This window comes from Cottoperca gobio, chromosome 4 (genome assembly GCF_900634415.1).
Source record: "Cottoperca gobio chromosome 4, fCotGob3.1, whole genome shotgun sequence".
NCBI lineage: Eukaryota > Metazoa > Chordata > Actinopteri > Perciformes > Bovichtidae > Cottoperca > Cottoperca gobio.
Window position 1 is genome coordinate 27,376,860 of NC_041358.1, and position 26,997 is coordinate 27,403,856.

Genomic DNA, 26,997 nt, shown 5'->3' on the forward strand with positions numbered 1-26,997 from the left:
TTTCCTAAAATTAGATTTTCAGTAGAGTTTTTTACAATAATGCAATATATTGAATTATAACGCTGCGTCGTGATACCTATCGTAATGCCAAAGACTTGTAAATAAACAGCCCTGCGCCCACGGGACACTCATGCCACACGTCTGCTGACTTTATTGTAATTCAGACTTCTCGTAAAGCCTGTGGTTTGTTTTCACATCAACAAACAAAGAAAAACAAAACAGACCTGTTCTCAATATTAGTGCCATTTCTTCTTCTTTGAACTGGACCATTTCCAGCAGTGCAGAGAGGAGCAGTGAGCCCTGCTGTGCTATCGCTTCATTACTTCATGGCTGTAACCTTAATATGTTCACTTCTGTGTGAGACAAAGACCTTAGGACATTTATGAATCCTGCAGTCTGGCATGAGGGCACATAATGTATGATTGCTTTTAATAGCGTGCTTATTAAACAAAGTTCTTCTGGCATATTACAACACTGATTCAGACCACACTGCTTCCTTCAGACATTAACCAGAAAGCAATAACACATCTTTCCCTCTGAGGCAATTCCCCATTCATCAAGCATGGCTGTTTGGAGTTATGAAGTTACAAATCCTACATGTTGACACCTTGTTGTGCACACACACACACACACACACACACACACACACACACACACACACACACACACACACACACACACACACACACACACACACACACACACACACACACAGAAAACAAGTGAGTGTCCCTTTAATTTGGACCCAGCCCTGTGGGGATTCAGCCTGTGGAATGCGTCGTTTGTATGCCAGAGATTGTTCCCAGTGAGTAGGACACAAAACTGGACAAAACCAAGAATGCGGAATACTTGTTGCTGTTGATCTCAATGGCCGTACTGGTTTATCTATCTTACGGGCAGGACACATGTGGTTTTGGAGGCAGCTGGTCCAGATAAACCCGGGTCTTGTCGGAACGGTAAGATGCAGCCGCTGCAGCGGGATCAGGTGGATAACTCCCGTTGTTTCGCTCAATGGGCTCTCCGGGCATCCTGGCCGCTAGCTAGGCAGCTATATGCTAATTATAGCCAACACACAGCTTCTTGCTTTTTATTCTGAGGGTTTTGTGCTACGTCGAGTTTGAGTCAGTGTGTTAACAAGGGAAGCCCACTTTTAAAGTTTATTTGATATTAAATGTATCACATACTGGCGCAAATTAAATCCCCTATTGAGCTAGCTAACTGTTAGCCATTTAATGCTAGCGCGTTAGCCTGCATACAACCGCTTCTATTTGAAAAACAAGGTTGGTTGAGTAAGAAGTTAGCTTGAATTAGCTTAAAGTCATAACAACAACACACCACACCGACTCAGTTTGCTTTAATATCTGAATGTTGCACAACTTCCCTTCAGTTTTACTTTATTTGGCTCTTTTAGGAGTTTGTCTTTGCTGCAGACTTTGCATGGAGCTCAACAGGTGATTGCTAGCTAACGTTAGCATCCGAGATAGCTTGTTATTTCAGCTGTTTAAATGTACTAGCCTGCTCATATGTTGACTTTAATATAAAGGAGAATTCAAAGGTGTGTACAGGTTATTCTATTGTACAGTTGGGTCGTGATCTGTCGAAGCTGTGTATACGTGTTTGTATTGTGGAGCCCCCCCCCCCCGGTGCAGTCGGCTCTCGGTCCCGGGCAGCTAACTGGCTCGCTGTTATGAAACTCCATAATCCTCAAAGTGTTAAATTATGTTGTTCTTGAGTGTCAAATTCTTGCTTTTTTCCTCTTCTACCTCCTATGTTCTGACTAAGCTTTCTCTCTGACTGGGTCACATGGTGCTAATTGTGCTTGGCAGGTCTGCCGGTGCAGAACAGCCCCCTCCACTGACTCTGGTCTCAGCCATCGCCCCCTGTTAGCACACCACTTCTCCATGCATCACTGCTTTGCCCTGCAGCATGCCTGACTCTCTGGGTGTCTGACTTTTACTAGCTTTATAGTCTGACTGCCTCCATGTCTCCTCTGAGTACCTCTCAGTAGATGAAATGTTATCTACTTCTCATGGTATCTTCTGTCCTGATTAAGTCAGGTGATGACTGTAAGTCCAATAAAGGGGGTTAATCAGCAGAGAAGTAAGTTTGAAAGTGTAAAATAATTGACAATATAAGACTCACTGCATGTATTTAGATCTAGATATAATTCTGTTGTGGCTTTCCCCAACTTCATTTTCTAGTATCTGTATGTTTTTGGTGTTTAATGTAATTGTCTGGGAGATAAATGTGACCGGCGGAGATGTTTTCACTACACTGAGCCCCAGCTCCTCCTGTTTAACTGGATGATGTCATGGGTTGGCTGGCTGCTTCAGGGTTTGCCCCCCAAGTGTTGATGGTTTTGTCCCCATTTCCTCGGAAGTAGCTTCTCACATACTGAGGAAGCAGGTGCTGTCAGTCTCTGGCTGCTCTGTCAAAAGACAGTCAACAGCTGTTGTGACCTCTTTTCCTCATTTGTGGTAGCAGGGGTTGTCTGCATAGGTAGGAGGCACACATGGTTTTAATATGGGTTTATTTTATACCAAGAATGGTGTGAGGAAACCACAGGAAGTATTAGCCTAACCTACATGTACTCCGTCAGTTTCACTTCTTTCACCGTCTAAAGTTACACTGTGAGAGATTAATGTTTGGCTTAGTAAGAAGAGCTGTTAAACTCCTCATACACTTACTGTGTGTACTTAATAATATCTAAAATCAGTATATAATCCCATAATACCTCAAATCAAAAACTATGGCTCAAAGAAAGCATTGCACACTTGCACAAGCTTACATGATTTGAAGCCTTTATTTTTAGACTAAGGCAGGATTGTTGCTTTTCCCGAACTGCAAAGGTTGTTTTATTTTATGTTTTAACATGCTACAAATCCTGTTGAGATAATAAACCAATTTATAGGGAGTTAATAATTAATACATGCATCCATGTTTGTGCATGCACAGGCAAAGTTTTGTTTGATAATGCTCCCAAACAAAGTGTGATTGTTTATTTCTTGCATTAATAAGTTGCTGTTTGGCTGCTCGTCTAACTTTGCTGATTGGTAGTTAAAGTCCTTGAACACCTGCAAGGAGAGTTTTACTGCACAATTCCAACACAACACAGCATTCAAGTTTCAATATTCTTACTCAACTAAATCTAAACCACGTTTTAGGAACTGGTCCGCAGTAATGTGAAGCACCATCCAATGCAAAACCATCCGCCTTGGAAACTGCAACTTCACAGTGTTGGGAGACAACATGATTGAGTGCCCTGTTGTGTGAGTTACTGTTTCCCTGGAAGGATCCACCCTTCGCTATCAGGCGCTGCTGATTCCACTCTCTTTTCCCCGTAAGATAACACGAGGCTCCACACTCTCCCCTCGGAGGTAGAGACGGGGGATTTCTAACTTAAAGTCTCTTTTCTGTTTGTTGACTTCTTTTGCACTTGTGAGCGAGGCCTTGTTTGCATTCCTAGTTCACGAGTCCCTGAACTGTGCGCCGTACACCACACGTGTAGTTCTTGTGTGATCGGCTTGTTACCGGTCAGCAGATGTTGGGTGTGGTGGTGGTTTCGAAGGGAATGGGGGGGGAGCTGCAAACCACAGTGCTGCTGACATGAGCGAGTGACATATCACGTTGCTCAAGAGTGACCGAGCCGGTGGACACTCGTCCCCATGAGGAAACACACCGCTGTGACTTCATACACTGGCCTGATGTCTGAGCTGCTCTTAGTTTTGGTATTGAGCGAGGTGGTCTGTAGCTGCAGCTAGTCATCGCTGATAAGCTCTGATATCAGTAAACAGAAAACAGAGTGTTCCTGCTTATCTTAGGATATTCTTTTACTTCCATTAAGCAGAAAGTCTTATGGTATAATCACTTCCACTGCACATTCCTTAGCAGAAATGTCTTGCATCTGTGTTCTTCAGTGATGACTTCCAGCGACGTTTCAATGACGAGGCTTTCTTTAATTCCATATATCTTCTAGCTCTTATCTTTTCCTGTGTTTTCCCAGCCTTGCACAGTCAGGCTGTTTGGACGTGGTTGAAGACGCACTACTGGCTTGAGAGACTTCATTAGACGTTGACGGCTTGTTGAGTTTTTAATCTGGAAGCAGAGAGACTGGGATTTAGCATATTTGTTGGAGCGAGGTGGAAAATGATTTCTGAGTCTGGCTGCTTGACTGCTGATGAGTTTGTTGGCTGACTGACTTCATATCCTTCATCTCAAGGTAAAAAACTAAGCTCAAAACTCTTGACGAGGACTCTTAGATCTGGAGCCATCATATCTGATAGGTGCTGTTTGTATCTGTGTACTGTGTTTAAGGAGAGCATGCTCTGTGTCTGCATTGGGATTCAACGGGCTGAGCAGTGCTGCTGGACCTGACTCAAAGTGGGACACAGCGCTGCTGGTGAGGATTATTCAGAAGCCAGTTTCTGTTTTCTTTTCCTTCATCTCAGCCAGCAATTGTTCATTTATTACCAGAGGGAGGGAGACGGGGGGTAAAAGGGTTGAGGCTGGATCTAAAGGTAAAAGGACGAGCGAGATTACACTCTCGGATATAAAGGACATTATACACGCTCCTATTTTGTATTCCTCCTCAGTTCCCTCGCACACACACGATTACCTGTCGCTGCTCGACGTCTTCACTGCCCAGGAAGGTTTGTGTCTCCGTTGTACCGACACACAGAGTCTAACAGTCGGCTGTACAGCAGCTGGTGGAAGCTGCTCCTGTTTAAACGGTTGTTCACAGGAGAGCTGCCTTTGTCAACAAGCGACGCAGCCACATTCATACGCTCACCACACCACCATCATGTTCACTTTGTTACTAAAGTAGCTGGTAGATGGGGCAATAAATCAATATTATATTGTGATATGAGACTAGATCTCGTCTTTAAATATTGTTAAATGTGTTTTCCTGGTTTTTCCCGAACTTACCAGACTGTTCTGTTATCGGTCATTATATCCAAGGTTTACACATTTTGTGAAAGCACCAATAGTTAACCCTACACTATCACAATCAAGGTATTTAGTCTCCATATCGCCCTACTGGTAAATAATGACAACATTAAGACCCTTTTCTGTCATAACATCTGACCAGTGAAGGATAAACACACAACAGACTTGGTATTGTCCAGTATTGAGTGACCCCCCCTTGGTGCGGTCCACTGAAGTGTGCTCACAACCCTGTTTCCACAGAGCAGCCTCTACGCAGAGAAGCCGCTCTTGTCTTCGTGTGTACGTGCATTACTCCCCCTCGTGCACATCTGTATATGTTTTGCATTGAAGGCCATGTGTTTCTGCTCTTCTTCCTGGCCGTGTTGGGATTACACTTTGCATAGTGATAACTTCATTTGTTTGGCCGGCTTGGTCCCGCAGTGAAGGCTTCTGTTGCTGACCGTAGACAGCTTGTAGTCCGGCTGGAGGACTGAAGGGTTTAGTGAAGAACGTGGAGGGGAGAACGTATTTACTTTGATTTGTATCTGTTCATCAGCAGGGACACAGTCAGTCGTGTAGACCTGACAGCAGCAGCTTTGTCTTCCATACAGGGAGACAAATGTACAAAAAGAGAACGTTATTAGTGAGATGGAGGGAGATCGTGACCTCTACAGCGTCTCTGTATGTTGTACGTGTACACAAACAGAAGCTGCTGCGCCAACATCAGGAGCCACAAGTGATTCTTTGATTGGATGAGAATACTTGAAAACAAATACTTGACTCTGGTTGTTGATCGCAGCAGCTGAAGAAGCTTTTGTTTCAGCACCATTGTCTTCATTGTCCACGCTGCCTTCAGGGACCGTCTATATTCAATCCAGAGGCCAGCCCTGTTGCCTCTGTGCACCGTCTCCTCTGTATCTAATGCAACACTGACTCTGTGCTCCTGTCCTGCTGTCTTCCAGATTGTGCTGTGAACGTTCACAAGAGCTGCAAGTCTCTGCTCGGGGAGTGCACCGGCAGCAGGAACAAGGTAAGCCCCTTCACGCCCCTCTGCCATCTATTATTCAGCATATAGACGAGGCGTAAACACATGCACATGGTCAGGCATTGGATCAGTAGCACAGACGCAGTATTGCTGCAACACCTGTATAAAGGTAACTTTTATTATTCGCTGAAACCGACGCATGACACAGATTACCTGTGAAACGATCCTCTGCCTCCTCCTGTGCTCATCGTGACCTTTGCGCCTGAATTAAATCGACCAATCAGAGCCGAGGAGTCTATAACGCAGCGTCAGTCACGGCTCGTCCGATCAAACTGTCAAACTCGGCAGCGCGGCTCAAAATATGAAGCAACATTCTGTGACTGCGTTTTCTATTTTTGCCTTAAATGTTTTCAGAAACAGTGTTTAAATTTAATGTTTAGCTGTAAAATAAGAACGTTTGTGACCAGTTTGAAGACAGTCGGGCCAAAACAGCAGCCGGAGCAGGACTCTTGTTTTAAACGGTAAACTGAAATGTTTCTGAAAACAGCTGGGTGAGATATAGATATAGATATAGACGACGCAGCCACAGATTATTGACTCATTGTTGATCAGAGCCTCAAACTTGGCCAAAGATCGGCTCTGATTGGTTGTTTTCCTTTTCCTGCACGTGACATCAGGTGCTTTCTCCACGTAGCCCATGCTTCATGCTTTATAGTTCCACTTTGAGGTGGAGCACATGAACCCTCTATGTAACAAGAACGCCTCCACATGTAGCTCCTGCAGCACAACACGGAAGCATAAATGCACTCTTGGCAGGAGGTTTGTGCGTTCATTCGGAGACGAGGCATTTAAGACATCTCGACTGAAGATTACGTGCCTCTGTCCGCTCTTATGAGTCTGCCTGAGATGGACTTTGCTTGTTAAGGACATCTGAGCAGTCTCGTCCTGTAAAGAACGTACAGTAAGAGCGTGCAATTGTTAGGCATTTTGTTTTCTGTCACTCAGCTGATGAAAGCTTGAGAGAATGACCCTGAAAGAAATGCTGCATTCTTGTTTCTTCTTTTCTCCACACAGAGAGATTCTCATCTGAGGACTGGCTCGTCTGGATCTCCTCATCTTGGTAAGTAGAACGTGCAGCCCCTCACCTGAGCCCCTCACCTGAGCCCCTCAACACACTGTCAATCAAAGTAGGAAGGTAGTTTAGAGAGTGTGTGTGTGTGTGTGTGTGTGTGTGTGTGTGTGTGTGTGTGTGTGTGTGTGTGTGTGTGTGTGTGTGTGTGTGTGTGTGTGTGTGTGTGTGTGTGTGTGAGAGAGACATTGAGCAGGTGTGTTGCATGTGATGAAAGCTGCAGAGACACGAGCAGCAGCTGCTTCACTTCCTGTGGCGGTTGTTATTCTCCTCTGAACAGCTGGAGTCCTCTCACACACACCTGAGTTCTCCTCTGGTCAATCAGCAGCAGTAACACCTGCTGAGATTGTGTCAGAGACTATTGAACCTCACCTTGGAGCTCCTCCTCGTGTGAGACGTTCACAGTGGAGCTGGCGGTTACCAAAGGCACTACCCAAACCCTTCCTCCGCCTCGTGGTGGAGTCTGTGCGGACGTGGTGACCGGATTCACCTGCCGATTCTTCCGATCCGCCTCGATCTCGGCAGAAAAGATTCTGGTGTCGACTCGGTCAGGAGTGAAACAAGCAGCCGGTCTCCTCTTCATCCTCTTCATCCTCTTCATCCTCTTCGTCCTCTTCGTCCTCCCTCTCCTCTTGTTTCCTTCTTTCACCTGTGTCTCGTTTTTCCTCCCCAGCGCTAAAGGACAGAGAGCGGGAGCACTCGGGCCTTGCCTCATCACAGGCCCTGGATGGCCACCCAAGTGTTCTCAGCACCCCAGGTATGACCATTAGTCCGTGGGGAACTCAGCCGACTGCCGCCCACGCCACCAGCTCCACCGCAGCCTCCAGCTTTGGCCACAACCTCCGTTACCACAACAGCTCAGGGTGAGTGTCTCATGTCACATGATGATGTCTGTAGTGCAGATGTTTACGGGACCTGCTGGATATTTTTAGAGGCTTTGATGCTAAAATGTTATTTTCTCTATGCCATCCAAAGATGTGTATTTTTAGTTTACATCAACTGTCGTTTCTAATACACCAGCCTTATGAAGCTAAGGGTTCGGTTGCATTGCTGAGAGAGAGAGAGAGAGAGAGAGATATGTCCGCCCTGTTACTGCACGTGTTGGCTCCTGCATGTATTCCCCACCAGCTCGTGGGACTAAGTTAGTGTCAGCATGTACGCTACCTTGGACCTGTGGTTGTCGTCCCTCAGATCCCTCCCCGGGGAGATGGATGAGACGGACGCTCTCCGCTCCAAACGCTGCAATGAAGACGCCATTTCCCTCGCTCCCTCCACCACCGAGTCCATCATCGTTGAGGGTGAGTTGACGGGATCGAACCGTTTCACTCTCTGCCGTCGCTGATCCTCAGAGCCCCGCGGCTGACAAACACTCATTTCACTGTTAGAAGTCTGTGACATGTTCTGTTGCAATTAGGACTTTTGTGGGAAAGTGAGTTGGGCTTTACTAACACAACGTATTGGTCGACTAATGTACTTGAAGGGAGGGAGGGTGGGCCGGGGGGGAGCCTTTAGGGAGATGGTGGGAACAGAGTCTTTATCGCAGCCTCTCAGTCCTCTGAGATGAGTGCACTGGCCTCAGCGCTCATAGTTTGTCTTAAGGGAGTTTTCTTGAACCGGGCACCCCCCCCCCCGTTTCATTAAGTTGTCATGTGTGGGAGACACAGACTGGCTCCTACAAGGAGCTGCTGCACCATCCTCGTCCTCCCTGCCGCCCTGTTTTCAGGTTTATTGTTTGATCAGACACCATGAAGGAGCTCCTTCATGTTGCTGAAGTAACTGCAGAGCGTCCCACTGACCCTGAATACAAGTAGTCGGGTTATTTAAGTTTGGGATTAACAGATTAAGTGTTTGTGTTGTTGAATCCGGATGACTTCGTCCTCATTGCCTCACTGTCTCCACGTCTCATACTCAGCAGCGGACGAGACGTCTGCAGAGGACTGTTCTTAAACTAGGAAACGAGATCTTTTCATTTTGTGGCATCAGTGATGACGAGAACGAGCTGCACAGTCCAGAGTTCCTCCAGAGGAGCTGCTCTGTGTCGGACCTCCACCTGAACATGGACCCCCCCCCCCCCCCCCACCAACATGCACGATGAAGCTGATGTGTTTCGCAGTGTTTGATGCCTCTGCTCCTCCTCAGATGCTCATTACGCAGCAGTGCGAGCTGATCTGGAGTCTGATGCTCAGGACCTGGAGGCAGAGTCCTGGAGTTTGGCAGTCGACCAGCAGTTTGTTAAGAAGCACTCTAAAGAAATGGTGAAGCGACAGGATGTGATCTACGGTGAGTCGTCACACCTGCAACCAAGATGAACGCCGGCTCATCAGGGCGACGCACTGACACGGGGAAATCCTCCTGTAACATTGATGACAGTTTAAGATGTTTTTATCCACATTGTTGCTGCAGAACGAGAGATGTCACCTTTCTTTATACCACGCGTTGCCTACATTACCCACAATGCAACTCCCATTGCATTACTCACCACATTAGATATTCACTTCACAATTATCGTTGCAAAAGGAATTCACGATTACCATATTATCGCGATATCGATACATTTAATAAAAATGGTAATCATTTCACGAGTCCGCCATTATGGAAGGTCTTGATGGCATTAAGCTGCGAGCCAGTCGCCTTGCAGAACGTAAACATGGTGCTTCATGTTGTTGTGCAGAGCTGATGCAGACGGAGATGCACCATGTGCGAACACTGAAGATAATGCTGCGCGTGTACGTCCGGGAGCTGAAGGAGAACCTCCAGATGGACTCGGGCAAGCTGGACTGTCTGTTCCCCCGTCTGGAGAACCTCCTGGAGCTTCACACACATTTCCTGTCTCGTCTCAAAGAGCGGCAGCGAGAAAACCTGGTTTCTCCCAACGAGAGGAACTACGCCATCGGCAGGGTGGCAGACCTTCTGATCACGCAGGTGGGGAGAACTTGCGTCAGATAATACACGGTACAAACTGGTACTGCAGAAACAACAGGAAGGTGTTCTTTGTTCTCAGTTCTCCGGCGAGGTTGGAGGGAGGATGAAGGACGGCTATGGAGATTTCTGCAGTCACCACACGGAGGCTTTGAACTACTACAAAGAGCAGCTGCAGAACAACAAGAAGTTCCAACACATCATACGGGTAACGTCAGCAGCTACGTGTTTTAAATCCACCGGCGGTCTGATAAACGTTGAATCTAAAGAATTCCTTTTCTCTTCCCAGAAAATCAACAACCTGTCGATCGTGCGGCGGTTGGGAGTGACGGAGTGTATTCTGCTGGTGACGCAGCGCATCACCAAGTACCCACTGCTGGTGGAGCGCCTGGCGCACAACTCTGAAGGTCCAGTAGTTCACACGCTTCTGCTAAACTAACCACAGAGAGGAATAACTTCACGTCCTTAGAGTTTCATGTATCTTTAAGGAATCTTTCCTCTCTGTCTTCAGCGGGGTCAGAGGAGCACGAGGAGCTGACTCGGGCGCTGGGTCTGATTAAAGACACCATCGCGCAGGTCGACACGCTGGTTAACGTCCACGAGAAGAACACTCGACTCCGAGACATACACAACAAGATGGAGCCGAAGGCGCTGGGGAAAATCAAAGATGACCGAGTGTTTCGCAGGGAGGACCTGGCGCAGGGCCGGAGACGGCTGCTGCACGAGGGCACGGTCAACTGGAAGGCTGCTTCTGGCAGACTCAAAGGTACGGCGTGACGCGATGAAGAGAAGACTGATCTGCTATCAAGTAGCCGACGTATTTATGTTGTTCTTCTTAAAAAACTAAAACAATAATCTGCATTCTGGTCCTATGCAAGGTTCTGGAATAAACTAACTCTCTGAATGTGTCTCATCGTCGACCTTCTGTCCAGCTTGTAATTCAATTGTGATGTTTGTCCGTCCAGATATTCTGGCAGGTGCTCCTGTCAGACGTGTTTCTGCTGCTGCAAGAGAAGGATCAGAGATATGTGTTTGCTACAGTGGTGAGTGATGTATCTCTCCCGTCAGCGTGACACTCAACATAAGAAACACCACCTGAAGGAGCAGTAACCAAACAGCACACGCTGCTGCCTCTTCCCTCCTTCTTATTGTTGTCCACTCAGGATAACAAGCCGTCAGTGATCTCCCTCCAGAAGCTGATAGTCAGAGAAGTGGCCCACGAAGAGAAAGCCATGTTTCTTATCTGTGCCTCCTCCAACGAGCCGGAGATGTACGAGATCCACACCGCCTCCAAGGAGGAGCGGAACACTTGGATGGCACACATACGGCAGGCTGTGGAGAGGTAGCTGTAACGTAACGTTTTCAAACTACATATGAGAAACTTTATTGAAACTTTCCTCGGTTTGCTTCCCATCTGTAATGTTGTGTGTTTTGGTTTAGTTGTCCTCATACAGAAGAGAGGCTGTTCAGCGAGGAGGAGGAGGCTCGAGCTTTCAGGTTCAAGGAATTTCAAGGTAACTGCAGATCAAGTAAGACATGCGTCAAGAAAAGCACGTAGTACATGCAGTAGGCCACAAGGGGGCGCTCGTGTATCATCTTCACTTTGAAATAGTTAGAAGTAGATTTTTCTCTACATCTCATCTCAGTAGTTAGAAGCTGATTGAGCAGAAGTTTCAGGGCTTTCAGTTTCCTCCCGCTCGATGGAAACAGCACAATCATAGCTAGAAGGAGGGAGAATAATACAGCAGTTATAATGTATTAAAGGTGGGCTCCACATGTTGATGTCTGCTCTGTAAACAGCCTGCAGTGCAGTCCAGGTCGAGTGACTTCCCTGTTTGACTGAGGAGCTCAGAATATGCAAATGTTTTTTATACGTGTTATAACACAAGAACATTTGTGTGTGTTAGTATAAGGGTTGCTGTGTAGATGCACAAGAAGTGAGCATGTGCATCCTTATCTGTTGTATACAATAATACATATTTCCATTGCAGAACGGCTGAGTCAGAAGGATGCAGTGGTCATGCACGCTCTCACTGAGAAGCTGCAGCTGTTTGCAGACATGGCAGAGTCTGTGGCAGGTCTGGAGGACACGGCGTCCCGCTCCAGACTGCTGCTTCGAGGAGACGCCTCAGACCTCCAGCAGGGGGAGACGCTGCTTAAAGGAGCCATCACTGAGGGTAGGAGAAGGCTGCAGGATGTGCATCTGCTTCTGCTTTGCTCCTGTTCCTCTCGCAGTGTTCCAACCTGAACTTTCTCTCTTTGACTTTAGTGGAGAACCTCCAGAACCTGCTGCAGTCGGGAGTGAAGGAGGAGGCTCCGAGCTCACGGCTGGAGGAGGGCAGTGGCTCCGGGCTCCTGCCCAGGCGGGCGGACACGTTTGGGGGCTACGACAGCAGCCCCAGCATCCTCAGTAAGAGTGAGTCCAGCACAGTGTCCTCAGGAAGTCAACCATCTAATGCATTTGCAATTGTATTCCAGTGGCCTTTATGCCTTTAATAAATCATGAATCATAAACGAATGTGACGATTGAACTGGTTTTATTGGTCTAATTTATGTGCACAGTTTTACATGTTTATATATACACGTGTTGTTTCTGTGCAATGTTTGTCTGTGTTACCGTGTGCTTTAATGTGTGTGTGTGTGTGTGTGTGTGTGTGTGTGTGTGTGTGTGTGTGTGTGCGTGCCAGATGGCAGTGTGAAGAAGAAGTTTTCTGGCGAGAGCAGAAACAGAGACAGAAGCCAGAGAGCCAGCTCTGACCCTCAGCTCAAAGACCTCTGTGGCAGCCACACCCTGGAGCAGACGGTAGGGGCTACACACACACACACACACACACACACACACACACACACAGTGTCTTGGAATGAGTCACAGTGTTATTTCCTGTAAATAGTAATGACCAGACCAAGTCATCTGGAAAGTTTCCGTGTCTCTTCATTTGTTTATAAATAGATAAAACGAGTAGAACAACGAAATGTTGCTGATGATGATGAGCAGCAACATGTTGCTGATGATGATGAGCAGCAACATGTTGCTGATGATGATGAGCAGCAACATGTTGCTGATGATGATGAGCAGCAACATGTTGCTGATGATGATGAGCAGCAACATGTTGCTGATGATGATGAGCAGCAACATGTTGCTGATGATGAGCAGCAGTTACAGACACAATACTTTAGGTGCAGTGATTGTGTACCTGTGTTTTCTGTTTGCTGCTCAGCTCTCGTATCAAGGTTGTAGAAGCAGATTTAAGAACAGTATCTGACATAGAGAATAATAGTTTTACCACTATGGCTGATAATAGCAGCTCAATCCATCTTGTATTTTAGTGTGTAGGATGTACAGACACAAAGTATAGCTTTTAATAAATCATGTATGACCAGAACACATGTTGATCTAAATGTTTTCACAGCTTCTAACTTGTGTTGTAAGTCTCACTGTCTCCAGTGTTGTGAAGGTATTTCATCTGTGTGTGTGTGTGTGTGTGTGTGTGTGACTGCTGTTGCTCAGGTTGATGAGAGCTGCTCCTCTCCTGCCAGATGGAACAGCATCTGGTCCAACTCGTTCCCCGAGGCTGAGGTAAACTCTCCTCTGATCTGTCACCTTGTGCTCACAAGAAGTTTTCTTTGTGGTTCTGCTCATTTGAATCCCGATAACGTTTCCTGTGTCTCATGTTAGTTCTTCGACAGAGTGCTGATGCTCTCCCAGAGGCTCTACAGTCTGCAGGTGATCCTCTACACTGTTAATGATGTCAACACGTTGTAACATGTTCTGCATGTTCTTCTCAGTGTAATAGCGAACGAACATTTCCTCAGTACAGATTTAAAATACGCTCCCTAATGTCCTCATGTTGCTTATCGTCTTCAGGCCATCATATCGCAGCAGGACAGTCACATCGAGCTGCAGCGGACCTCTCTGACGGAGCGGGCCTCGCTGCCCGGCCGCCACAGAGGCAACGTGCTCCTGGAGCAGGAGAAGCAGCGGACTCTGGCCCTGCAGAGAGAAGAGCTGGCCAGCTTCCACAAGCTGCAGTCTCAGCACCGGCAGGAGCAGCAGCGCTGGGAGAGGGAGCGGGAGCGGCACCGGCAGCAGGTGGACGCCACTGAGGCCAGGCTCCGACAGAGGGAGGAGGAGTGCAGGCGGCTGGAGGTGACGTGCTCCGTCCCTCGGGCGGTTCTTCTGCTCTCACCTGTATACAAATGTCTTCCAGTTGTTTGTACTTCCTTTTATTCATATCTCAGTTCAGTGTGTAAATGTTGCACAAGAGGAATTTAACAAATGTTCCACAAACGTTGCAGGAGCATCTGGCAGAAGAGAGGAAGGAGCTGGAGAGTCAGAGGCAGACGTACCAGCAGGACCTGGAGAGGCTGCGAGAGTCCACCAGGGCTGTGGAGAAAGAGAAGGAACGTCTGGAGCACCAGAAGAAGATCAAGAGGAAGACTATCGAGGTGGGGGACTTGTAGCGCAGAGAGGATGCTTTATGTGTGGAGGTGCAACACAACGCCAGCGTGCTGTGTTTTAAGGAGCGAATGTCTTCCCTGTTTATACGTTCTGCGTGTGTCTGCGTGTGTCTGCGTCCAGGCGAGAATTATACGTCCTGTGGATCCACGGACACGGAGACGATAAATGAAACTGACGCGAACAGATGTGTAATATTTGTTTTAGTTTGCGACACAACGTGATTTATTTCAGACGCACTCGAAGTCATAACGTCGAGGTTTTTCCACTTTTGTCTAAATAAATGTTTTGATTATTATAATTTGGAGGTGACTTCAGTTGGGAAATATAGACTTTAAGTTGAAGGTTCCCAGGGGTCCTTGAAATCCTTGGAAGTTTGTGAATTTGAGTGGAACAAAATCAAGGCCCTGAAAGCTTTTGAAGTATAAATGTAAGTAAAGTTGAAATAGTTCGACTTGTGGATAAAGAGAAGTTCTTCAGAGCGTCACTGCAGCAGCACATTCAAACCCGTCTGTCATCTTGTGTTGGCTCCTGGAAAGTTCATGAAAAGTCCTTGAATTAGTTGTTAACGTGTGAGAACACGGCACCTTTTCTAAAGTTGTGTGTAAGGAAGTGGACGGAGTGAGGGTGAGCTGCTCTCTCGGCTCTTTTTCTTCCTTTTTTAGTGGTTTTGTTGAGTCAACTTTCCAAACCTTTCCTCACCTCTCTCCTTCTCCCCGCCCCCCCCGTCCCCCCCCCGTCCCCTCGGTCCTCTGGCATCTGAAATGTTCACTTCTTGAGTTGAGGTCCTGCTACAACAGAAGCGTTGCTTTCAGCTCCCACAGCAACAAACACACACATATCTGAATACATCTCCAAACACTCATCTCAGGAATCCACCCACGCAGGGAGCAGTCGGTCCCTCCACCGCTCCTTTACTCTCCTCCTGCCGGTTTCTCTCCTCGCAGCACAATGCGGCTCATTGTTTGTGACTTTCATGGGAGAGGAGCTGTGAGAAAGATCCTCTGACTGTAATTTCATGCCCGGTGCGAACAGAGCAGTCAAGGAGCAGCAGGGAAGTTACCCAATATCAGCCTTTTAGTGTGTTCAAAGGCCCGTATCACCTTCACAGGGTGGCTTTTATATCACAATGTAAATATGTATCATGATTTAAATACGTTCCTCACAACAATTTCAGTTTTGGGCAAAGCTCCAGCAACTTCAAGACAAAGTCCAATATAAGAAATGCAAAAGGGAACTGTTGAACACAATGATTCACTGTGCTGTATTATCAAAGCTGCAGTATGAAGTGATACAGCATTTTCAATCGCCCTTCCCTGTTTGAGAAATGTACATCATGATATCATAACTTACCCACAATGCTCTGTAGTCCTGAGGTGTATCACACGACCTTCCTGTACGTTGTACACGAGTAGCTGATGTTGTAATTCTGATGGCATTTATTTATAACACAAGTAATAGAGAATTAATCACGGGGAGAGGAGCATGAACATTAATGACAGACTGCACTTGCTGAGTCACATGATTGTGTCAGCAGGTAGTGGCCAAGCACACACACACACACACACACACACTCACACACACTCTCCTCTGACCAACACTTCTTCTGTAGAAGCCAAAACCTTTCAGCTGGATGAGTCAGCTCTTCTGCTTCTCATCTTTTGTTGCTTCTTAAAGGTGTGTGTGTGTGTGTGTGTGTGTGTGTGTGTGTGTGTGTGTGTGTGTGTGTGTGTGTGTGTGTGTGTGTGTGTGTGTGTGTGTGTGTGTGTGTGTGTGTGTGTGTGTGTGTGTGTTCACTGATGCAGGTCAGCTTCAGTCTTCAGTGATGTCGTTAGTCGCTCTCTTGATGGTTATCTGTGATTGGTCCAGCTGAGTAACTGACAGATGACACAATGTCGTCCATTCAAGTCCTGAATGCTTCGCTACAGCGTGTCACTCGTCACACGGTGTTTTGTTGTTCACATTCTGCAGCTTCACATCTTCAGACATCTGGCTGCCAATACGATCCCAAAGATTTCACGGTTGCAAGCTCTTTCAGTGACCTGGAGTCTTCACTCGAGACGTACACAAACACAACCAGCTGACATGACTTATTGCATCATCATGTCATTACTGGCTGCAGGAGGCACCGAGAACTCTTCACGGCGAGTCCTGCATAACCACAGACTCTGGCTGATCTGCTGTGATGTGTAATGCAGGGTCTGGTAATTACATATGCCTTCACTGAGCAGGGATGAGTAAGACTGCTGCGCGCTTTGTTTTGGTTGGACTGCAAGATAAGACCTGAAGCAGGTCAGATCCAGACCTTATCAGCAGTCTATTAAATCATGCTCATAATGTTTGTTTTGCACTAGCTAGTGTGTGTGTGTGTGTGTGTGTGTGTGTGTGTGTGTGTGTTGCTATTCCATACTGTTGGCTCTGCTGTGGGAATGTCTTGGCTGTGGTTGTGGAAGATTTGGAAGTGGTTTGTTCCCCCTCCGCGTCAAACACTTCAAACAGTGTTTTGATCAGCTGTGACCTCAGGATCTGTTCCAGGCTTCAGGCTTCAGGCCCGCCTGATATCAACAGACATTTAATCACCACCACCCAACATTAAGGCTCATCAGCAAACCCGTAGAGCTATGATTAGACCTCATGAAAAAGACATGCCTCCTTGTTTGTGTGCGTGTTTCGGAACATATGTGAGACTTTACGTAAGAACGCTGCTAGTTGCGACATGTCCCGACTTCAGAGGAACTTCTCTTTCATGTGTTATCACGTGATCACACTTGGCCCCTTGATAAAGAGTCGTTCAGGCTGTTTCATTGGCTCTGCACCAACAGATCCTCGGGTCTGATTGCTCAATGGTCTTCTGAGTACAAAGTCATAAAGCGTGTTTATAATTGTGACGAGCTGGCGTTGAGGATTTGATTGACGGTAAACAGTCCAGAAGAGAAATGACCCGCACAACTCAACGGGGAGAATATTTGAGTTGATGGAAGGAAAGCTGGAGGGTTCACATTCAGGAGGTCTTCACGAGGAAATGAATAACTATTGCTCCTCCGGCCTTTAGGCAAAGCAAACTGTAAAAGTGGATTCTCACCTAAGTATGACAGAGCTTCGCTAAAGACGAGAGAAGACTGGCGAAGCTCAAGAGAAACATTACCAGGTCGTAAAGGTGACCCGTGTCCGTGTTCTTTGCACGGAGTTGTCTCTTCCCTGTTTGGCTTCAGGCTGATTTACGACGCTGTTGTTGAGCGTGTTCATGTGTTGCTGGGGAAAGAACTCTTCACACATCAACACCCGTCACATGGACACGACGGCTGCAGGATGTGAGAAAATACAAGAACTTTGAAGAAGTTGCAGCTTCTGACGTGTTTGACTTTATTTGCCTTACTTCGTCCTGCGATGAGACTATAACGCAGCCGCACTGTGACACACACACACACACACACACACACACACACACACACACACCGATAGGCAGCAGCAGCGTTTGCTTTGAGAGGGTAAATATCATCAGACTTCCTGTAGATAATTATTTTGTTCTGTGAGTTTCTGTGCACATTATCGATCAAGTGTTTGAGCTGTAAAACATGAGAGAAGTTACTTGGACACAAGTTAAAGGGTTAGTTGTATTAGTTGTTAACTGGGGTTGTGTGAGTCTGTGTATCACGGCCCCTGGTTTGGGGTTTGTGACGGTTTTAAAGGGTTAGTTCAGAGTCACCAAAGTCCCGCAATGACATGAACAAACTAAACGACGAGGCAGCGGTAGACCAGCCGCGCCTGTGTTCTGTTTTTGTTAATTGACTGTGGTAGAGTTTGGCGAGAGCGTAAAGAATGACTTCAGTGTAGCTGCAGCAGCTCATCGCTTCCTGCTGGTACTTCTGTCTGTTGCCTGCAGACATCTACTGTAGGCAACACTGGCAAAGCATCCACACTGTCCCTTTAAGGCTGCAGTGTTTGCTCATCATTAGTTAACCACAGACCAGAGCTGCACATACATACTACAGGTACAGAACTCCACATTGTGTTCCACACATGTAGCATCTCCTTCCTCCTCCACATTGTTTACAAGGCAGCACGTTGCGCAGCATCAGTGTGTACATGTATGGTATGGGAGTGTCGAGGCAGTTTTCAGGATGAGAGAAGCCGGGCTGTATAATTAGCTGGTCCCAGTCTGTCATTAGCAGAAGCCTGTCGAAGGCAGCCAGTGCTAATTGTTTCTGTGCTGTCAGTGAGGCTCTGCGGCTCCGCTCAGTTTACGGCTCTGGAAGCTGTTTGTGCCGCTTAAAGCCGATCACCTTGTTCTGGGAACAATGTGACATCTGTGTGCCAAGATGAGTGAGTGCTGATGGAGGGGGAGACTTTCCCACTGCAGGGCCCCTCTCTGCCTCGGGTGCTGTCATGCTCTGCTGTTACTAACTACAGTCCACACACACACACACACACACACACACACAGGTGAGGCTGCCCTTCATGCCTTGTGAAACACTGTCATCATGCGTCCCCCCTCTCCACAGGAAGTATTCTGCTTCATCATCGATCACGTAGCGTGTCGACTGCATAGCAAGCGGAAGCGTTGCAGACTGAAGTCAGACGCAGCTGCTGTTTGTTTGGTGATGGAATCACAGAATAAATAATGATGGAGACACTGGATGTAGGTCAGCTGACTCGTCAGAACCGTCACTTCTCATTAAGAACTTCTAATATTGACTGAATATTCTTAATCCTGATGTCTGTTAATAATAGAGTATATAATGTATTATATGTATATAATAACCTCTTTACTTCATCCATTAAGAGAAATCTCTTACTTGTAATCATCCCAAACATCAAGTACTTCATGTGTTATATATATATATATATATATATATATATATATATCTATACATCCTACTGCAACACATTGTTGTCTCACAACACAGTGAAAAGATGCTTTTGATAGTGGGACACGACCTGATCCAAACACCGCTGCTGAAATCCTCCCGGTGAACCTGTGTGAATGCAGATTGGATGATAACGTCGACTCCATCTCGAGATCGTCTTTCCTTCAGTCTGTCGTTAGTGGACAAAGCAGTCAGTGTCTCTATCCTCTCATGTCATAAGAGACATGTTCTTCTTCCCCTGCCTGTCCAACGGCCCGCTTGTGTTGTTAGACACGCCTTTATGTGCACAGGGTATATTAAGGGTTTCATGTTTCTCATTGTGTGTGTGTGTGTGTGTGTGTGTGTGTGTGTGTGTGTGTGTGTGTGTGTGTGTGTGTGTGTGTGTGTGTGTGTGTGTGTGTGTGTGTGTGTGTGTGTGTGTGTGTGTGTGTGTGTGTGTGTGTGTGTGTGTGGCGCATTGTCCTTAAATCTCTTGGAACACATCAAAAGCTTGTTTCCAAACTGTGTGCTCAGCAGAAACAGTCGCATGTGTTTCTGATTCTCTCTGTAGCCCATAAATACCAAGCTCTTCAACAGATTGTGTTTCTGTAATGACACGGTGTCACACAGACGATTTACTGTGTGTGTGTGTGTCTTCTGTGCTCTGAAGCTGTTTTAAGTTTAGTTTTTTTTCTTCTTCAGAAATATACTCTCATACATCACACACACACACACACACACACACACACACACACACACACACACACACACACACACACACACACATGGATGATTACAGTGCAGACTTGGGGAACTTGAATCCTGATGTTGACGTTTTATATGGCGATGTTTGCAACAAGACCTCCGTCCCCTCTCAGCTGATAACGTCTTCTCCTCCTCCAGGTGGCTCCTCTGTCCGGCAGTCTGAACGGAGATCTCCTCATGTCCTCCGGCCTCAGCAGCTCCACCAGCGCCTCCGACCTGCCGCTGCCTCAGAAGCCTCTGGTACGCGCCAGCCTGTCCGTCGCACCGGCCGACTATCCCGAGCGCCCTGAAGTGATGTTGCGGCGGGAGGCGAGCGCTTCCGCGCTGCCGCTGAAGACGGAGGTGCCGCTTCATCTCTTCAGCACCACCAACCAGCAGCACAAAGTGTTGGGGGTGCAGCAGCAGATCCCCACCAAACTGGCCGCCTTCAGCGGCGGCAAAGGGAAGGGGGGAAAGATCGGCAAAGCCTCACATCGCACCGACAGCACCGGTACGTTTCACACAAGCAGCAGGTTGCTTTGGGTCACACTTGTGTTCCTTTATATCTCCATGTATAAACCTCAGAATATATATATATATATATATATATATATATATATATATATATATATATATATATATATATATATACACACACACTTAAATGTTACAATGAACTGAAAACACAAACTGAAAGAGTTAAAGTTGTAAAAAGAAAACACCCAGACAGGACAACACTGTGTGGCAGAGACCTGTCAATCACAGGTAGCCCCGCCCTAAAGAGACGCTGCTTTATCTTCTATTTTACTCTAATGTGACTTTAGTTACTAAATGAACATCATGTTGAAGAAGACTTGAATCTACAGACTGAGACATAAACTCATTATGAAAATGTCATTTTCTCATAGACTTCTATACAATCTGCTGAAAATGATTTATTCTAAAAGAGTTACTCTTCGACTACTCGTTGCCGCTCCAGTGCATCCTCTAATGTCTACTAATGAAATCTAATTATTTTTATTGCATATGTGTGCATGTTGTTGACCTGTGAGGTCGTGTGAGGTCGTGTGAAGTGTGAATGAATAGTTGGTTATAGAGTAAACGAGTCACACAACTCAAACTCACAAGCTTCATAAAAGTTCTCTATCAAAACCCGTTGACGAGGTTTTCTCCCCTCTTCCTCCTGCAGTGCAGCATTTTCTCACTCACTCTTCATCGATGCACAAGCCATCTGTGCCTGACAGGAGCTCGACCGGACCGGCATGATTTAAGTGTCTCATTAGAATCACATTAGACGTCTAAATTAGGTCAGCCCTCTGATTTATCAGATAGTGGCTGCAGAGGCTTGGCTGCTAGTTCACCAGTGAAATCTAATTTTACAATTACGTCACCTTCTGTCTGCTTGTCTCTTGTTTTCTTTGCCCTCCTCCTCCTCCTCCTCCTCCTCCTCCTCCTCCTCTTCCTCCTCCTCCTCCTCCTCCCAGCCTCGGTGGATATGAAGCAGATGCTGCCGCTGAAGCTGTCCGCCCGAGACGACAACGCCCTCAAGGCAAAGCGCTCCATCAGCCCCCACCAGCAGCTCCCGCTGTCAGCGCCTCCGCAGCCTCTTCCTCTGCATCACCACGCAGGTACATTTATACACGCAAACAAACTCGGCTTCAGAAATCCTTTTATTTGTCCAACAGCAAAGGGACGGTGCAGACGAAAGACTAAATACAAGAAGTAGGCTAACATATTAAATAAGAGACACACACACACACACACACACACACACACACTGAACACAACCTCCTCGCCTGCGTTATGAAAGGAGGTTGTCACAGACACATTCTCCACCTGGGCACAGCGGACCCCACCCGATCATCGTTGAGCCTCTCCCTGTGTAAACACCCATCGACATGCTTCCCTGTGATTAATGTGGCTGAACTGCTGACACACAGTTTAACACTTTAATCCTGAGCCCTCACAATTACCAGTGACAGAGACACGCTGGCAGGATCTCAGGTGATAGACTTCAGTCTGGCTGAGTAATCCCAGCTGTGTCCAACAGGTACAAAAGAATTAATCCCTTATTCTGTCTCAGCTGGAGATTCTGATTTTCTTTTGACGGCGTCGTACACCAGCGTTCTCTTAAAGGAGACCTGCAATGTAGTTGAATGTTAATAATAAAACTTTGACTTATAAATGACATTTTCTGCAGAAATGCACAAGTTACATGAGTCCTCTGTCTCAGTTTTCAAAATAAAAGTCCTTTCAGACAAATAAAAGGCATCTGAAACAACTTGTCTGTCATGTCCAGTGTTTTCTGTAGAACGTACACGTGTAGTAGGAAGATGGCCGGTAGGTGCACGCCCATGTGTGGTTGTTATGGAGCACGTTGAACATTCATCTGACCGCTGACCTGCTCTATGAGGCTGATCAGCTGATTGGTCAGTGCATCTCCACTAATATCCTTTCTTTGTGTCTCTGACAGATCAACTCAGTCCTCCAGACAACACTGGAGCAGACTCCCAGCCCTCCTCCTCCATCAGCACCTCCCACCCTCCGAATGCTCAGAAGCCCCCCATGCCTCCCGCACAGCCCCACCCTCAGCCTCCCACCATCCCTCCCCACTCCCACAGCACCGGCTCCCTTCAGCTCCAGCCCCTCCTGCAACCGCAGGGCCTCAGTCCCACTGCTCAGCCACACGTGCAGGTAAATGTTCACGGGCTCAGCCACAGCCCCAGCCTGCCGCCACCTTACAAGATGGCCGCAGAAGACCTCAATAAGGAGGATGTCATCTTCTTCTAAAGATCAACAGCTGATCACTAAAACAAAACAATCTGATGATGATGTGCGTTCAGTGAGCGGCTGAGCTGAGGAGGTCAGATGTTTCTACTCCTTTGTTTTTAAGATGGTTTCTTTTTATTTAATTTTTAGTTTAATTTCTTAACTCCAGAGGACGATGTGAAGAAGGAACCCAAACAAAAAGGCCTTTTGTAACGTTTAAAGTTGAACTGATCCAAAGACGTTATCTGTGAGACTGAAGAAACGACGTGTCAGGTCTGCTTCCACCGCACCTCCACAACAGATGTTTCATTTGCACAGTGTAAATACTCATGAATGCATCTTCCTGGACTGAATGTGTAACGTTTGGGTGTACAGGTGCGTCTCATTTCATTCACCTTCAGCCTTTGTAAAGGTTTGCTTCCCTGCTTCTGCACCTCGTGGACATCAGGAAGCCTCGCTGGCTTTGTCTCACAGAAACGTTCCCTTTAAGACGCGTGTGATGCTGCGTGTTGTTTTTAACTGCTTCGCCGGAGAACAGAGCGTTGGAGGTCACAGGCATCCGAGAGGACAGAACAATTTTTATACAGACTTAATATGCACTGAAAATATAAGTTAATGATTTTTGCACTCGTGATCCAGTAGAATAAAAGTATCTCTTCCCAACAAACAGAAGTCCGACTGAAAGGCCTGAACGTGTTTCATAGTGACGTCATCTTATTATATTCCACACGTTCCTCGCTAACCCGACACGTGTTGTCTCCTCTCGCAGGACAAACACATCCATCGAGTGAAGGGATTTTAAAGTTGATGATTCTCCTCATTTTTCACTCGAGTCAGGAAAAGTTCATGTCCTGATTTTGAAAAGCTCTTCAGAAGAGGAACTCATCCTGACAGATGTTCTCCCAAAGAGATGTTCTAGAGATGTTCTCCCAAAGAGATGTTCTCCCAGAGAGATGTTCTCCCAGAGAGATGTTCTCTCAGAGATGTTCTAGATGTTCTCCCAGAGAGATGTTCTAGATGTTCTCCCAGAGAGATGTTCTAGATGGTCTCCCAGAGAGATGTTCTAGATTGTCTCCCAGAGAGATGTTCTCCAGAGAGATGTTCTTCCAGAGAGATGTTCTCCCAGAGAGATGTTCTTCCAGAGAGATGTTCTCCCAGAGAGATGTTCTCTCAGAGAGATGTTCTAGAGGTGTTCTCTCAGAGAGATGTTCCCGAGAGAACATCTCTCTGAGAGAACATCTCTAGAACATCTCTAGATGTTCTCTCGGAGAGATGTTCTAGAGACGTTCTCTCACAGAGATGTTCTAGAGATGTTCTCCAAGAGAGATGTTCTAGAGGTGTTCTCTCAGAGAGATGTTCCCGAGAGAACATCTCTCGGGAACATCTCTTTTATTGATTCCTGACGACATTTCGTTCGCTGGTTTTAAATCTCTGATGCAGAGTTACTGTGTTGGTGTGACCGGCTGCAGAGAAAGAAGAAGAAGAAGAAACGTGGAGACGTCCATCTGAAGTTCTTCCTCCATATTTACGTGAGAGCCCTTTAAATCATGAAGTCGTTGACACGTGTCCCGTGTCTCTGACGGCTCGCCGGAGTTTGTTTCTGTATATGATGTATATCGTTGTACATACTGTATGTTCTGCGCCGGCTTCTTGTATCAGGAACAGAGATGTTCGACGTGCATCAAGATGCAAAAGTCAGCCAAAAGTCTGTTTGTGCAGATGTGCATATACACTTAAAATACACACGTGTGTGTGTGTGTGTGTGTGTGCGTGTGTTCACGGTACTCGCTTGGAGAGAGTCGTGGCAGTTCAATGAAACCACATCAGTCGTTGTTGTGAAGGTGTGTGTGTGTGTGTGTGTGTGTGTGTGTGTGTGTGTGTGTGTGTGTGTGTGTGTGTGTGTGTGTGTGTGTGTGTGTGTGTGTGTGTGTGTGTTGATGTTGCTGTCCCCTTTCTTTCTCCTGCAATCCAAGTTTCACCAAGATTATGTAGCAACCCTGAAACTAAACCACCTGCTTGAGTTAAACCAAAGACACGGTGAGCTTTCCTGCCTGAGCTCTCGTGTGACGCTGCTGTGTTCCTCTAAACATCCTGCAGGGAGCGTCCACAACAAGTGTGTGTGTGCAGGTGTGTGTGTAGTGCAGCTCGTGTCCTGCTGCAGGTCTCGTTCTCGAGGTTTGCTTTCTGCTCAGAGCGACTGCAGCTGCCCTCAGTCGTCTCATGATATCATCTTATCTTCTGAGAACACCAGTTTTAAAGTGGTGCTTGTGAATGATTTATTTTTTATACAGATTTGTCGATTTTTTTTTTTTAAATCAACTAATGGATTACTAAGAATGTCTTCAGTGGACGAGCATCAGACGGGGAGTTCAAGTTCTTCTCGTGCCAAAACTCTGCTTGAGATTCTTCAGAATCAGGAGCCGACGTGTGTTTATGTTCTCCGTCTCTGAAGCAGCACAGCCGTGTAATATCTGCGTGTTCTCAGTGGGACACTTCAATCCCAACTCACAGCCTGGAGCTTTCATCCATGTCCCATGGTCTTCATCAGAATAGTGAAGCCTCTTGTGAGAGGAGAGGGTGGAGCTTGAGTTGGGATTTATTTGACTTTTCATGACATTCCCATGTTTGTCCATTTCCCCGTATCTCCAAGTGTGTCCTTTTAATTCAGTGAGCGATGTCAGGCAGCAGGAACATCTGGTGTAAGAGCCCTTTAGTTCTGCTGCTGGTACGACGTGTGTGTGTGTGTGTGTGTGTGTGTGTGTGTGTGTGTGTGTGTGTGTGTGTGTGTGTGTGTGTGTGTGTGTGTGTGTGTGTGTGTGTGTGTGTGTGTGTGTGTGTGTGTGTGTGTGTGTGTGTGTGTGTGTGTGTGTGTGTGTGTGTGTGTGTGTGACTGGACCTGTACTGTGTAAATAATCATGGACATATTTCACTTCCTCTGCCACACTGTACACTAGTCACTTTGGATAGTAACATACTTGAAGGGGAAAATGAATGTTTATAATGATTATTATTATTATTATCTGTGAACTCTTTACTTACCAAGATTTGTCTAATGACGTTTGTAGCACAAAGCAAAACTGATTTTTGTACCGTTGTATTCCCCTGAGACGTTAGACGACCTGTGGACACAAACTGCTGCCTTAGAGAGAACGTAGTGATAATAAAAGTCTTGAAATGATTTGTGTATTTTGCTTTTGTTTTCAGTTTTTAAACCACGGCCGACAAACACTAATTGTTTGGTTTGAAAATGTGCATTTACAAGGATTTGTTTGGTTTCAGGCCCTGAACAACGACCACATGCAACATGTAATCCAGCCTCGTTAGTTAGAGTCCTCTGCGCTGCTTGTCACAATAATCCCGACCACCCAATCAGCTTGCACCCAGCCGCCCTCCGTGTCTGCGAGGTGTCACTGAGCCTGTGTTTAGACGCCCTAATAACAGTCTATTCCCAGACAAAGCTCTATTTTCAGGTGCTGTGGTTGTGACCTCGGCGCAGGGCTGTCGCCGTCCTGCCTTATTGTCCTTCTGGCTGGGAAGACGCTCCAGTGGTGGCCAGTTCTTATTGTCTGCTGTCATTAGTGGCTTTTCCTCTGTCTCCTCTCAACAATTATTTTTCCAGGCTGCTTCCCCTGAGGAGGGAAGCTGCAGTTTACTCCCGTCTTTGTGTCTGTCTCGTTCCTTCCACTGCTCATGTCTCTCCCCGTCTCATCCAGCGTCTCAAACCCTCCACCGCCTCAACGCCTCACCGCTCCCAGGCATTTTATGTAACGCAGTTTGCAGGAAGTCGGGAGTCTTGGCTGTTGTTGTTCTGTGTCGGAGGCACTTTTCACCACAAAGTTAAACAAATGGACGCTCCACAGACAGACGTGCAGACCGAGCTCATAAAACGCTGAGACAAATGTTAACTTGACTCTGTGTCAGCAGTTGGCTTGTGTTTGTGTTTGGATCTAACGTCTCTGCAGCGTGCAGGTAGGAACGAGCCTCCAGGCTGCTGAGCAACACCGCAATTCATCTTCAGGGGTTCCCACCAAGAGCTTCATCGTCTGACAGTCCAATAAAAGATCTGATTATTATCCCTTTGGGTGCAATTATGAACAATTATGAACCTCGTGGTGGCCGTCGAGGGAAAGTGAGAAGATGACGGAAGGGATTCATCTTCAGGGAACTATGAATGTCTGCAACATATTGATCCATCCAGCAGAGACGGTCCAATATTAACGAT

The 26,997-nt window shown here is 46.7% G+C and overlaps 1 protein-coding gene across 1 annotated transcript in view; it reads left to right on the forward strand.

Annotated features, from left to right (window-relative positions):
• The window catches only part of arhgef18b (rho/rac guanine nucleotide exchange factor (GEF) 18b), a 33,774-nt gene extending 7,821 nt beyond the window's left edge, over positions 1-25,953 (forward strand). Inside the window, 23 exon segments of the mRNA XM_029429331.1 lie at positions 5,889-5,956; positions 6,986-7,031; positions 7,714-7,903; positions 8,232-8,338; positions 9,180-9,320; positions 9,712-9,962; positions 10,042-10,167; positions 10,249-10,366; positions 10,471-10,725; positions 10,925-10,935; positions 10,937-11,002; positions 11,123-11,301; positions 11,400-11,473; positions 11,951-12,136; positions 12,229-12,369; positions 12,647-12,762; positions 13,468-13,536; positions 13,636-13,683; positions 13,825-14,106; positions 14,256-14,405; positions 20,166-20,517; positions 21,491-21,634; positions 22,480-25,953. Coding sequence (XP_029285191.1) covers positions 5,889-5,956; positions 6,986-7,031; positions 7,714-7,903; positions 8,232-8,338; positions 9,180-9,320; positions 9,712-9,962; positions 10,042-10,167; positions 10,249-10,366; positions 10,471-10,725; positions 10,925-10,935; positions 10,937-11,002; positions 11,123-11,301; positions 11,400-11,473; positions 11,951-12,136; positions 12,229-12,369; positions 12,647-12,762; positions 13,468-13,536; positions 13,636-13,683; positions 13,825-14,106; positions 14,256-14,405; positions 20,166-20,517; positions 21,491-21,634; positions 22,480-22,796 — 3,437 coding nt within the window. The 3' untranslated portion in view covers positions 22,797-25,953.
• Positions 25,954-26,997: the final 1,044 nt, after the last annotated feature.